The sequence below is a fragment of the Apostichopus japonicus genome, chromosome 5, assembly GCF_037975245.1.
Source record: "Apostichopus japonicus isolate 1M-3 chromosome 5, ASM3797524v1, whole genome shotgun sequence".
NCBI lineage: Eukaryota > Metazoa > Echinodermata > Holothuroidea > Aspidochirotida > Stichopodidae > Apostichopus > Apostichopus japonicus.
The window spans coordinates 4,508,874-4,523,124 of NC_092565.1; the positions used below are offsets into that span (position 1 = coordinate 4,508,874).

General features: G+C 39.1%; 1 protein-coding gene across 1 annotated transcript in view; it reads right to left on the minus strand.

Moving 5' to 3' along the window:
- The window catches only part of LOC139967367 (cytoplasmic polyadenylation element-binding protein 3-like), a 61,301-nt gene that overhangs the window by 31,581 nt on the left and 15,469 nt on the right, over positions 1-14,251 (minus strand). The window contains exon 4 of the mRNA XM_071971077.1: positions 7,749-7,838. Within this exon, the coding sequence (XP_071827178.1) occupies positions 7,749-7,838 (90 nt within the window). The remainder of the gene's footprint in view (positions 1-7,748; positions 7,839-14,251) is intronic.

Consider the following 14,251-nt stretch of genomic DNA (forward strand, 5'->3'; position numbering starts at 1 on the left):
CCCGTATTTGTCCTTCCCTCTCTGAGGCTGGGGATAAGTATATGTCCCTTCGCCGTGGGAACCTCGCTCGGGGCCGGCTCTCTTTTCGGATTGGGCGCTCTGGGGGCCCAGCAGTTGTTACTCTCGTCGGCCCCCGGCCTCGGGATCGGCCGCGGCTCCAGCTAGGAGGTCTGCGGACCGGGTTTCTGCCCCTGCTTCCCCGTTCTGGGGGCCCAGCAGTCGTCGATCTCATCGGTTCCCGGCTCCGGGACCGGCTCTGGGTCCGTAGTGGGACTTTGGTTTCGGGCTCCCTATGGAGTCTCGTCGGACCCGGGCCCTCCGAAGCCCATCTCTCGGGACCCAGCAGTCGATTGTAGCTCCGGTTCCCGGCTTCGAGGCCGGTCTCGGATCCGGAGTGGAACCTCGGTTCTTCACTCCCTCTGGAGTCTCGCCGGACCCGGGCTCCCGGAGCCCATCTCTGTGTGTACCACGCCGAGTACCACTCTCCTCGACCCGGACATTCTGTCCGTTCCGGTCGGAATTTCTAATGGGCTTTACATTGGCTTTTAGCCTTGCCCTTGCCTCCCCCTTGGTCATACAATCCGGACGTCGCCGGGACCTTGGGTTCTGGTCGGAATTTCTAATGGGCTTTACATTGGCCTAGGCCTTGCCCTTGCCTGCCCCCTTGGTCATACAATCCGGACGTCGCCGGGACCTTGGGGGGGGCAAAAACTCTTTCCTCTCTCTCTATCTCTCTCCTCCGGAAGGGGAGTCTCGTACATCAGCTAGTACAGTGCGCCAAGCCATTAGGCCACTCTATGTGTTCTTGGCCACTCCCCATTCTATCTCTTAACGACTCTTTGGCTTCTTCCTCACCTCCAGTCTCTCCTACAATTCCCTCCCCTCTCGGAGAACCGTTGGGGGTACGGGATGGTTTCCAGTTTGTCCCGGAGCTTCGAATGCTTGCTAGCCAGCCAAGTGTATAATTCTTGCCAAGGAGCTGGCGTAAACAAGATTTAGACCAACAAGGGTCTCTGGGCTACAGGTCCTGCCTCTGGGGCAAGGATCCTGGCCAATCCCCGCCCGATCCGGGCGGAACATCAAAACAATTGACATAATTCAAGTGGCTCCGAGTACATGATTGAAAAACTCACGGTAGGAAGGCTAGGAAAGGTAGTCTATCGTAAGAACGTAAACTAACCAAGGGAGTGGAAGGAGCGGGGTGGGGAGACTAGAATTGCCTTTGCGGTTTTTGATCGCGATAACTTTCGTGGGAATTTCGTAGAAACTTCGTTGACAACCGTGCCCGCAGTGGTCTAAATTTTGTCAACGAACTTATTCGTTTACAACCTTTTTTTTTTTTTTTCTTTTTTTTGATTTTTATTTGATTTTTATTTTTTTTTTATTTTCAACGTTTGTTATCGATCGTTGGTTTTTTTTTTTTTTTTTTTTCAACGGGAGTTAAGCGAAACAGTACTGTACGCTACAAGAGTGAAACCAACACTTAGAAAAACGACCAAGTAACGAAGTACATGAAACGAGCAAACATCTTATAAGAAAAATAACAGATAAAAACATGTACAGATAAGAACATGTAAACAAGGCGAGAACCGCCCATTCGCGCTAATGCGAAAAGGGGGTCGTGGTTACAAGGTACGCTACAAAAGTGAAAGCCCAACACTTAAAAGCGAACAAGTAACGAAAGCATGGAAGGCAAAAAAAAAAATTTCTCTTGGCCGGAGCCTGGCCCTTCTCTTTCTCTGTCCACACTCTCTTCCTTGGCCCCCTCTCACCACCTCTCCTTCCTCTTCCTCTCCTATCTGTACTAGGTCTCCCACTACTAGGGAGCCGCTGGGGTTGGGGAGCAAGTCTAGTATGTTCTGTAGCTATATTCTAAGTCCTGCTAGCCAGGTAATGATAATTAGCCAAGGAAGGGGGTGAACTGGGAACACACCAGACACGGGACCCTCCTGGAAAAAGTACGGCACTAGGGACAAGGGCAAGTTCATCCCCGGCCCTCACTGGCCGGAACATGGAGCAATCAATGCATTTCAGCTGATTCCTAGACATGACTGAATGACCCCTAGTTAAGGGAACAACTTCTTAACAATATGATAGGAGAAGCCCCCCTTCTTTGGGGAGGAAAACAGCTAACAAGGAAGAGATAGGTATAATGTAAACATTTACAAATAAGTGTAATTATAAATATGATATACCCATGTAGTATAAATTAATATACACATGTGGTATAAGGATAATAAAATATACACACATGGTAAGGGCAATGCGATACTACCTTAACACCGTGCCTCGGCTAGAGGCCCGCGGCTTACAAGGTAACAGAATAGGCATAAGGCCAGCCCACAAAAAGGTGGGGAAAAAGCCAGGAACGAGCCTGGGAGCAAGGAAGGGACAAGTAATATAGATATATAACGTATAAAGCAACGATAATACAAGAGAAGTAGAGTAGTTAACAACTAAACAACGGGTGAGGGAAAGAACTAACGCAATAGCGTGTGTAGCCAAAAAAGGCGGGAACTAGCGTAACTACGGTAAACAATTCGCGGAACTGCTACCAGTACTAGAGTTCTGCACAGAAAAAAGCGGAGCGAACGCCGCTCCCGAAAAACAGCCCTAAAAACCTCTCTAAAGAAAGAAAAGGATACTTATCGGGCTGCAAAGACTTCAGATACTTCCAAAAACAGTGGATGGGAAATTATTTCCGATCCTAGGAACCAAAAGTGGACGAAATTCGGTGGAAAATATCCGCTCGAAAAAATACGAAGTAGACGCTTTGGTTGGTAGAATGAGAAGGAAGGTTGGTGACCCGTGAAGCCGGGTCACAGAGGGTGCACAGTGTTAAAAGGTTACCAGGACATTCTAGGCGCGGTAGAATGAGGTGCATAGGTTGGGGGGAGACAGGTAAGCGAGGAACGAAGTAAATACTATGATTACAGTCATTGTTCTCAGCCAATAATAACCACACCGTCTATACTTAAACTACATGAAATTTGTTCAGAGATGCGCATATTTAGACACCATCTATAAAATCTGAAATAATTCACAGTAACTTGCTTAATTTAGCATTAATGCCAGTATGTATCCTACATGTCCCAAAGTCATGAAACTGTAGTAACAGTAAATTTGCTCTCAGCCATTAGTATCCACGCAGTCCGCAGTTAAACCACATGAAACTGTTTCAGCTAGGTGCAAATTTTAACACCTCCATGGCTTCATTCCCAACTATGAAGAGTCTCAGTTTCTCAGCATCATTGCCATGGTTAACTGTTTATGTTCGAGAGTAGCGTAATAGACAAATCTATGCTGGTCAAAATTGAAACAGATTTAGAGCTAAATAAGAAAATAAGGTTCATCAAGGTGAGAACGTACAATAAGAATGGTCTCTGTCTTTGCAAACAAAATATGGAGTAATATGCACACTCTCAACTACAAGAAACTAATTAAGGATCAAACAATTGCTGTTACTTCAGTAACTTGATCTGCCAATAACAAAAACAAATGGGGGTGTACAGTGTGTGTCTGCTCTCATCAGAATGAGCTAGAAGACAAGCACAAGTACTTAAGAACATATATGGTTAACTTAGCAACAAGAAGTGCCCTCAAAGTTTACTGTCATGCCCAACCAAAACTTAACTATTGTTGTTAGGTTTGAACTGTATCCTTCATAAACTTTAATATCAGTTTGAGTTTTGGAACTAGTTTAGAATATTGACCTCAACCTCTGCAAAGTTTGACAACTTTTGCCATTTAATTTCAGATTAAGTCTAGTTCAAAATTGAAATGAAAATGTGAACACTAGCTACAAAATCCAGTAACTTTTGCAATAATAATGATATATAGACTTTTACATTTGTTATCAAAACTGCACAATTACAGGAAAATTCCCTTGAAGTTCAGTCAATGACCGCCGCAGCATGGAAGATAGGAAAGTCTGTGACTGCAACATTGGAAACATTCAATTTCCATTAATAATCTCTCTATAAAAGACACATTCACTCACAGCCCAAGGGATTGCATTAAATGTTCTTGACAGTAATGACTTGCCTGCATAGGGAATTTCACGACAGCAACAAAATGAGACAAATCAATTTTTTATTCCCTCCACAATGAATTGTAAAATTAAAATTAGCCTAGTACTACAGCAGAAAAATGAAACTGAAGGACTATTAACCAACAGAATGAACAATGTACTAGCTTCCTCTAGAGGCTTTCCAGAATAAATATTGGTACAATTTGCAATTGGCCTATACCAATATCCTAAAGAGGTAGTCACATCTTAAAGCCATCATGCTTCAGTTGTTATCCTGGATGGAATCCAAATTCTTGTCCTAGCCTAATGCTAGATAAGTCACCTTTAATTTGAAACATCAACTTGGGTACAACAAAACTTTACAATTTTGTCGTCCTTTTTGGGTTGTGTTTACTTTATGCTGTGTCATTCTAGCCAAATGAGGTAAATATTCACTTATCTGCAGATACTGTACAATGCAGTGTGGGTTTCAGGATTTCTCAGAAGAGGCGGGAATTATCATCTCTGCATAATCATTGCAGTAGTACTGTAGCAGTGCATGAAAGAAAACATCGGTACAAATCTCCAATACTTACTGGTTTGGGTATTTACCAAACGACGACACTTACCTGTCTCTATTCTACACATGCACTCAAATCTACCTACTGTAGCTTACAGTACAGAAATCAATATGCTCTAAGGAACATCAGGACAATATTTCTTTACTTTTCACAATTGAAAAGAACAATTTTCAAAATAATTATGTTTCATCTGTATTCACTTGACTCTCTAAGATGACTTGAAATTTAAAGCTGACAATCTAGTTATGACCTAATACTAGTGGAATTCATTAGAACTTTAGAGTATTGCCAGCAGAGTGTGATGAAATTTTTTTAATCTATCTGAATGTTCTCCTACCTCAGCAAATGTGTTAAAAGCACAGCGGGACATCTAGTTTATTCACTGTTGATACTGTACCCTACGTTAATAGGGTAGGGTTTGGATTTTGGACCTTGTTCTACAGTATCCTCAAGCAGTTGTACAAGTTGTCAGCCCTAAGCAGGCGTGCGTACCACCTGGTACCACTGCATAGCACCACGTGCGTACCACGTGCGTACCACTAGGCTGTACCACTAGGCTGTACCACATGGTACAGTAAGATTAGCAAAGCCATGACTTGAGGAATCTTGTTGCAAATTTCATTCTGAACCTTCGTCAGTCGCAAGCAGCAGGATTCGCGCAAGCAAACGTCAGTAAAGGCGTATATAAAAACGGGGTCGAAAAACACACGTTTCTCTTCGGAGTGGTAAATCCGGAAGAAAGAGAGTGTGTGGTGACTGTAGGAGAGGTCACCGAGTGCGCAGTGCAAAAATTATACTAGTGGGGACAGGTAAGAGAGGAGTGATGTGCAGCATGCCAGCTTGTTACTGTATACACAGTAACAATGAAGGTGCAGCAGCTTTAAATATTATTGTACATAAATTGCATGGTTGGTACTGTGTGTCCATCTCTCATGCAAAAGTTGTCCATCTCTCAAACTTCTAAACTGTCCTTTCTTGCACATATCCTATTCATTACAATACAAAAGTTGCATCTCAACTGAAATTGATGAAAAAGGTTTGATCTAACAAATTAAGTCATATTTTGTCCGTCCATCATAGACAAAAATTGTGTCCGTCCCTCACAGACAATTTTTGACCTCCCCTTAAGGATCTAATTGTGATTAAGTTCTTGTTTATGGTTGATAATTAAGATGTGCTCTTCCTGATTCATAATTGTTCAAATATATCAGGAAATATAACTTACATAATGTGAGACAATTTTAACAGTGTCATTTGATGTCTGTTCCTTACAAACAAAACTTCCTCTAATTATACTGATTGCAATATTTTATTTTAATCCAAGGTGAATTTCCACTTTCAACTATAAATAGTAACTATCAATTTAGTAAAGAACTATGATAATAGGATATTTCAGAGAGGAATTGAATCGGGCTCACCATTGAACTTCTACAGTAAGTACTACAAAGTTGTACTTCTGCAGGACATTAATTAATGTTAAGTTTTAATTAAAATGGAAGACATTATGAAGCAACTGTTAGGAAGCATCATTAGTATATGAGGCCGAAACTGAGGATATGAAAGGAAAATGGAATTTTGTACATGTTGGTCATTGCAGAGGACAAAAACATAAAATATGTCGTACAGGACATAGCAATTAATGGAAGTTTAGTGAGCCAAATACAAATTCCATAAATTTTAGGATTGGTATCTTAAAAATATCTACTGTAAATTGCTTTCTGGGTTTTTATTTCAACTTTACTGACACTATTTGTATGTGTCCCTTTGTATACTACCTAGATTAAAATCTATAAAGCAATAGCAAAAACTGGACATTCTCAGCAAAAAGTAGGCAAATTTCATCAGTGTATTGATATTGTCCAATAAAGAACCTTCAAAGCATAAAAATTTAACAACTTTACTACCTTTGGAACTGCTTTTGGAATTCTGTTTAGAAACTGAAATTTGGACATGTTTGTCTGCATTTACACGGAATCGTCCGTGAATACTGCGACATCTATCTCCCAAGTCCACACAATGACACAGATACACGCAGACCATCTGTGTAAAGCTCAGCTTGCACTTTACAAAGAGATTGCTGTCTTTGATTACTTATAGGAATGACAGTTTGGAAGAGAGAGCATGACTGGTGGAGTTCAAGTTTCTAATATGGCTAATGACATGTATACCACCAGTACTTGGGTATTGAACTTCTACTTGTGCTTTCCTATCGTTGGTCAAAAGATATCATGTTGCTGACATTGCCCTGTCATAATACCATCTACCAAATATAAAGTGATTTAGTGCTCTGTAAGTCAACAAATGGTTAAGTTGTTACATGCCAGGTGCACACTACCCTAACTCAGACTGAACACGACCCGGCTCGTCGGAGCCGACTTTTCGATCATATGTCATGACCGATTTGACTTCATACGACTGCTCCTGCTGCACACTGAGCCCAACACTGCCAATAAAGCCCATCTCATCTATTAATGACTCAGTGCTTATTAAGGTCACATGCAAGAATTACTTTTCCTGCAATGGGTGACATTAACTGAAACTGGGCAGTTCTCCTGACTGAAGCGATGTGACTTAAAACTGGCTAACTCTTCACCAGCTGTAGTTGCTAGCACACACACAGACACACCCAGACACACACACACACAGCCCCGCTATTCACAAAGGTCGAACTGAGTCAGGCGGAGTTTTCAGCCAGGCAGTGTGCAGCCAGCTATACAGTGATGATAGTGTAGGCGATTCTAGTAATTGGGTATTTAAGACAATACATTTGTAACAATACGATCGAATCAACAAAGAGAAACGGATGAGAAAGCCTTTGTTATCGGTCTGGGCTGTAATTGCAGGACAGACAGTTAAATCTTTCACATGATATGCAACGCCACAAGATAGCGCTAGATTAAAATCAGATTGCTCGTAATTTTATTACAAAGCAATTGATTATAACGTTGATGTGAACGATGACAGCCCAAAATGGAGCAAGTGGAAGGTATACATTACGAAGCGCGTCAAGAACAAAGTAAACTAACTCTCTCTGTAATCGACTAATTACATCCTGTTTTTCTTTGGCTCAACATTATATTGTACGTGCTTTTAAAGAATTCCTTAAAGATTGATTGGAAACTAGCTCAGTCCAGCACATATATATATACTGTACTTACCTTTAGGTGGGAAATATGACTTGCTTTCGGCTTTGTGTGGCCAATCGACAACAAGACTGCCAAAGTGTCGAAAGCTTGCTGTGATTTCCTCTGAAGCAGAGAAAGAGAAAGATAGATTTATTCGACTTTGCCGTAATGGAAAATGGCTAAAAATAACACATTTTGAAGAGTTTCTTCTAAAGCCAGTCAATTCTGCAACTGATTGCAGTCTTCAACAAAAGGCAATCACATTGATGATTTTTATTACGATTAAGAGAAAAAATTCTGAGGACCTTAAAAAAGCATGAAAAAGATCGATAAAGGTACAGTATATACTGTACTCTATGCATAAAAATACAAGGCGACAGCTAGTTGTTCATGTGTGCAATTCATTGCCTTGTATACCTGAGCAATGTGAAATTTAAGATACATAGTTAATATCCTGTATCTATTAAAACTACCATGGTAATACTTGCAAGATAACCAACCAGATGCAGCTCGCCTCTCTCTGCTTTACATTTTATGCCTACTCTTCCAGTTCAGTTGTGACGTGAGCAACAATTACAGATTTTCATCGTGAGGCAGGTTACAAGTTGCTGTTGTACTGTTCCTTCTCAGATGAACATAAAACCTTGCCATAAGAAGTGATGTGAACATTACCAGGTTAATTAAATACTCTCTCAAGCATACAAAAATATGACCATATGGGAAACTAGGGGTATATGTGACATTAGGGGATGCAACTGTTTGATATTTTAACCAAACCATCAAGTATGCAGACAAAATTGGATGCCCCTCAATCTAAGTAATTGTTTAGATCTTTATGGCTAAAAACCCTTTGTCTGCTTTTAAAAGCTTCTTCTAAAAGTCCAATACAGAAAGATTTCTGACCCACAAAATTTATTTCATTTTAGCCTTATTTGCCACCGTACGATGTTTATGCCTACTTTTCATAATTCCAACTGCTATTTTTATATGAACTTAAGATGCAGATTATGTGTTTAAGGTAAGGGGTTCAACTCGAAAAATGATGAGTGTTGTAACTGAAACATTTGAAGACATCAGATTCAGAAAATTCTTGCATCAGTATCATGTTATTCATTACTGTAGGAACTTACTGTAAATGATACTGCACATACAGAGACAAATGTAAAAATGCCATCAACAGAATCAAAGAGGCAAATTTATCCAAGTTGTCTGACAGTCCTCAACAAACTCCCTTACAAATCAACCCAGAACTACTAAAAACTGTACAAAATATCATATATGCCTCTATCATATCTTAGTGTTTCCTCAACATATATATGGTCTGTAACAGATACATCCATGGGGAATCAATGTGAGAACTGTCCATACCGTTCTGTACATTGTATTGGATACGCTTTGAGCTACAACTTGTTTCATTTGAATATCGACTACATTATTAAGTATGTAGTATGTACCAAAGGAATAAATTGGTTCTCGTTAGTTGCCATCCTGTAATATATTATTACATCCACCACCAGCAAACCTTCAAATGAGAAAGCTGCAGTTAGACCTTGAATACAGACTTTAATCAGGCACATTTCACTAATGGAAAGCTGTTACAACTCAAACCTTCAATAAATTACTGCAGATGCGCTCTGTACAGAAACAACTGTAAGTTGTGTACACACTTTTATGGACTTGCATACTAAAGGTCTGTCCTCCCCCACTCCCCCTCCCCTCCCCTTTCCCTACCTCTCTTCTAAAACGCTACAGGATGTATAATAACAAATTTTTATGATGAAACTACCATCAAAACCTTTACGCATGAAATAGAGAATCCACCATTTAAGAAAAATGCATGCTTTTTCACTTTTTGTGCATAGTACTGCTATGGTAAAGAGGATGATTTTTTGAAAATGAATAACTACAGTGTTATAATGTAGACTAAGTACAAAAAATTGGGCTAGTCAATTGCAATTATGTCAGATGATTTGTAAATATGTAAACATGAAATGATGGATGTTATGTACTTTCACTTTCATATCCCACTTGTAACTTTGAACACAATCGGAAGAATGTGTAGATTCAGTTTTGCTTCTCTCTATGATATCACCAACGCAGCAAAAAACAGATATTCCCTCCTACCCACGGAATAGTTTGTGAATGCCACTCAGTCTCTAAAATTCTTAACATTGTGGACCTTTTCTCGTCATTTATATTTTAAGTACAACATCGCAAACATACATGCCCATCCCTCCCCGCCCCCTACCTCAGCACATTTTTTTCCCTGTCAATGCAATAACAAAAATGTCACATTTTGGCTCATACTGTAATGTATTTTGCAACTGTATTGAGTGACGAGGGGGGGGTGGGAGGCAGTCATTCATAATTTTATATGCAGATTTCCTCTACCTTGCTAATTACCCATCACATACTGATGGTGCTGATACTTATAGTTGCTTCAAAAATGATCAAATTCTAACACACACATACATACATATATATACATATATACATTAACATATACACATACACATACATATATATACACATATGCACACTATCCAATGTCTGATATACCAAACTTCCAAATAACCTTTATTGAAGGCGAAATGTAATAACTATTCTTTTGTAAATTTGCCTTGGACAATCAGTGAACTGTTTCAAATATATCCAGCATTCATTTTCACCAATAAACAGCTACACTCTTAAGCCAAGCATGTCCTTGTTACAGCCATTAAGCAAGTCTGTGTGGGAGTTCCCAGTTAACGTTCTTCTACCAGCCAGCGTCACTAACACCGGATGTAAATATCAAGTATGGCTGATAATTTTTTACATTGTGCAATGTCGATGCCAGAGAGTGTGCACAGCTGTTGTGCAGACCTGCATACATGTACAAATTATAATCGTTCCACGAAAAAAAATTTACAGTGTTAATTTGGTTCATTAAAGAGTAGTGTAGAATAAAATGGCAATCTGCAATTGAGGCTAACATGCCTATTCCTATTACGTCTGAAGAGGGTTTTTTCTATTTCCTTAATTAAATTACTACTGTTGCAGATGCTTGTCTTAGTCATTGCAAGTAATAGCAATTACGTGCGTGCTGCAGGTACTGCCATTTCCAACCAATACATTTATGTTAAACAAATGGCAGTTTCATATGATTTATTCATAACAGGACTCCTGTAGGCTTGTCTGTACACAAAACCTTATTGTACCTCATCCATACAAGGCCATGGCACACACCGATTCAGAGAATTCAATGTGTAATTGATGACACTTCCTGTTACCTTTGTCTACATTTTACTACAAACTTTATATTTTCTTATGTTTCCATGACCTTTCTGCATGAATGATTTTAACACATACATATACACATGTATACATGGTTTGGATCCATATTAATCTTTGTTGATTAGAAAGTCTGTTTTGCAATATTCTTATATCATTTGCAGTATTCTACACAGAAAGCTACCACTGCAGTGACTCCATACCAGTATAGAATATGTTTATAGCCAGGCTTGGCACCAGGCGGCTTACAATTCATCATGGCACCCTACATTTCTTGCAAACGCAACAAACCAGTTCATGGATTGAAGGGTGGGTGGTACAGTAGGGGCCAAGTAGAACTGCAAATTGGAGAAAGGTAATATTATGTGGTATGCACATGTATATCTTTCTTTAATATCAATATGGAATATTAGCATTTAACCACGCACAAAACGATGGATTCTCCTTCACTTCCATACATACAGTGTAATGACTGTATATACATCAAAAAGGAAACGAATTTGCATAATCCTTGCATCGGATTACAAGTATGTACAGTGTATTTACTGGTCTGTATCATATCTATTGTACTGAGCCATAAATTAATAGAGACCTTTTAATATTGCTATCCACTGACTTCATCCAATTCCAGCGCAATGACCAGTGGTGCTTCTTTCCAAATCTACGGTACCATTCCAACATATATAGAGAACAGCTCATGAATACAAAGTTCAGGCAGACATTACATACATTTATGCTGAGAGGAGATCATATTTTGCAGGTCTCATTTAGATCTTCAACGAATCAAAAGATCCATGATAGAAAAATAATTCACTGATGATATAGTACTAATTCAGATATCAATGGTAGGTCTACCATTACCAGATACTATTGGGTCTTGTCACGTGGTATGCAGCTCTTAAAAAGGCATTTCTCTGCAACGTTTGGATTTTGCTCAGATGGATAGATAGCAGAAATGGATGCTACCAGCATATAATCATACAGAACAGCTGCGTAAGCAGCAATACATACATATATATATTTATATAACACTTTTAACAGAGAATAAACAACAGAGTGGAATTACAGAACCTGATGAGCTACTGGTCAAACTCAACGATAACCGATATACACAAACAGAAACAAATTTATGTAAAAGGAAACCATGGTCACCAATTCCCCGTTTTAACATTTCATTATTAATCAGTACTAAGACTGTAGTCAAATTTCCTACAAGTCCTTTCAAGAATACTGTTTCTTTGGTTTCTAATGTCCTCTTGACCTTGAAAGTCATTCCCAAGAATCTTGAATATGATGAGTTCATGTAGGTCGATTTCTGGGGAAACTTGACCTGCTATTTGCAGGTGGTAATATTTCAGTGGTATTAAATGAAGGAGAAAAAAATGCTGCCAATGTCTGTGGAAAGAAACCAAGATGGCTGCATATTGCACTCTGTTCTTTCTCAAAGAAAATACATGTATGTGGAGGAATTTGAAAGATAACCAACACAAGGCATCGCATGATGGTTGGTTGAATGTCAGTCTCAAACTTTGAACCTTTACTTTTTCGGCGAAGCTGTTCAATGCTTTATAATGAAAGGGTAATAGGAGAGGTAAGACAGGATGGTTGCAAAAGAATGAGTCTTATTCAAACTTCTTGGTTAAGATGGTTGTTTCCCCACTTGAAAATTTTTATTACATAAATGGGTTGAAATAAGTGTCAACATCAGCTGGAGGGGAGGGGAGGGGGTGGAAGTTGGGGTGAGGTTTGCATCACCTAGGAAGGCTTAGAACAACCTTCAGCTTTTGCAGCTCAGATTCAATGAGACTTTTGCAGTTTGCCATTGATCGCTAGGTATTCTTAGGTTGCCCACCGTACATGTCCGATAAAGGTCTAACAGTATTCTTTACTGTAATTTTAGATTTGCATACAAGTCAGAGTGTGGGAAGTGACCACAAAGTAGACCTGCCAAAGGTGTCTCTGTGCTAAACATTTATACAAACTATATTGCAAACTATAAAATTGGAGTGCAAATGTAGACATGACAACCTGGGTAACAGAGAGCTGTTGTTTATACAGTACACTTGTTTGCCACAGAACAACTGGGAACCTCACCAGCTAGTTTAGGTTTGGGTAGTAATCCTCTCAGATGATCAGCTAATCCTAATGACAGTTGCTTGTGTGTTTGTTATTTTTTTGTTTCTTAATGTAACTTCTCTCAATGTGCAGTCTGAGCACAAAATAACTTCAAACCAATTAATCATACTATAAGCCTTGACTATAATACTTTAACAACAGATGTACACATATACAGTATGGAATATTAAGAAGTGATGCTGAAAACATTTACAGAGTGTACAGTAGTTAGGTAGATGGGAAAGTGCAGATGTGCAGTGGGAGACAGGTAAGAGAGGAGCGAAGTAAATAATTGCCACTTTACTGGCAAGGCTAATTTACAAAGCTAACTGCACATTATGGAACTTGAATCAAAGCCATTGAATTAGAATAGATGGATATTCTAATGCAATTAACTTATTATTATTATATTTTACTACGGTATTTTACAATCTACCGTTACATTCAAAGGAATTAATTTATCAAATTAACATAAACTTGCTTTATTTTTCAAGGATGGATATGGTAATTTTGGTATCATTCTTTTAAAGAGAGAGTGAAGTCTTGAGATTTTTGTACAGATTTATGCACAAGCACTAATAAAAGTCGAGTCTATTTTCCATGTAAGTTAAGTATGCTGTACAACACTCTACATTTACACACATATTTAGCCAACAGACAGTTGAACTTAATAAACCAGATTGCAAACATTGCATTGTGGTTTCGATGATGTAACATGAGCAGTTTTCTTCATGAATCTGATGTAAAGTATAATGAGGATGTACAACACACTTAATCTTAGTAATACAGTGAAACGCAGTGTGATGTGATGAACAATAAATTGACAAGGAACAGACTATCCTGAAATGACCTCAAAAACAGGCTTCTTGTACTAAATGTGATAGATACTGTACATCAACATACTTAATTAATATGACATCTGTCCTTGTTGAAATATGGGGAAAACAGGGTTTTCACAATTTGGCCTCTGGTGACCTCAAACGACCATTGACCTCCGCACACAACATTAGGCTTCTTGTACTCAATGTGGTACAGTTACATACCAAATATGCTAATCTGTCCAAGCTTCCCTTGCGATATTATGTTTAGGAAGGTGAGTTAGTGTAGAGAGACAGGTGAGAGGGAAGTGAAGTAAATGTTTGGCGATAGTT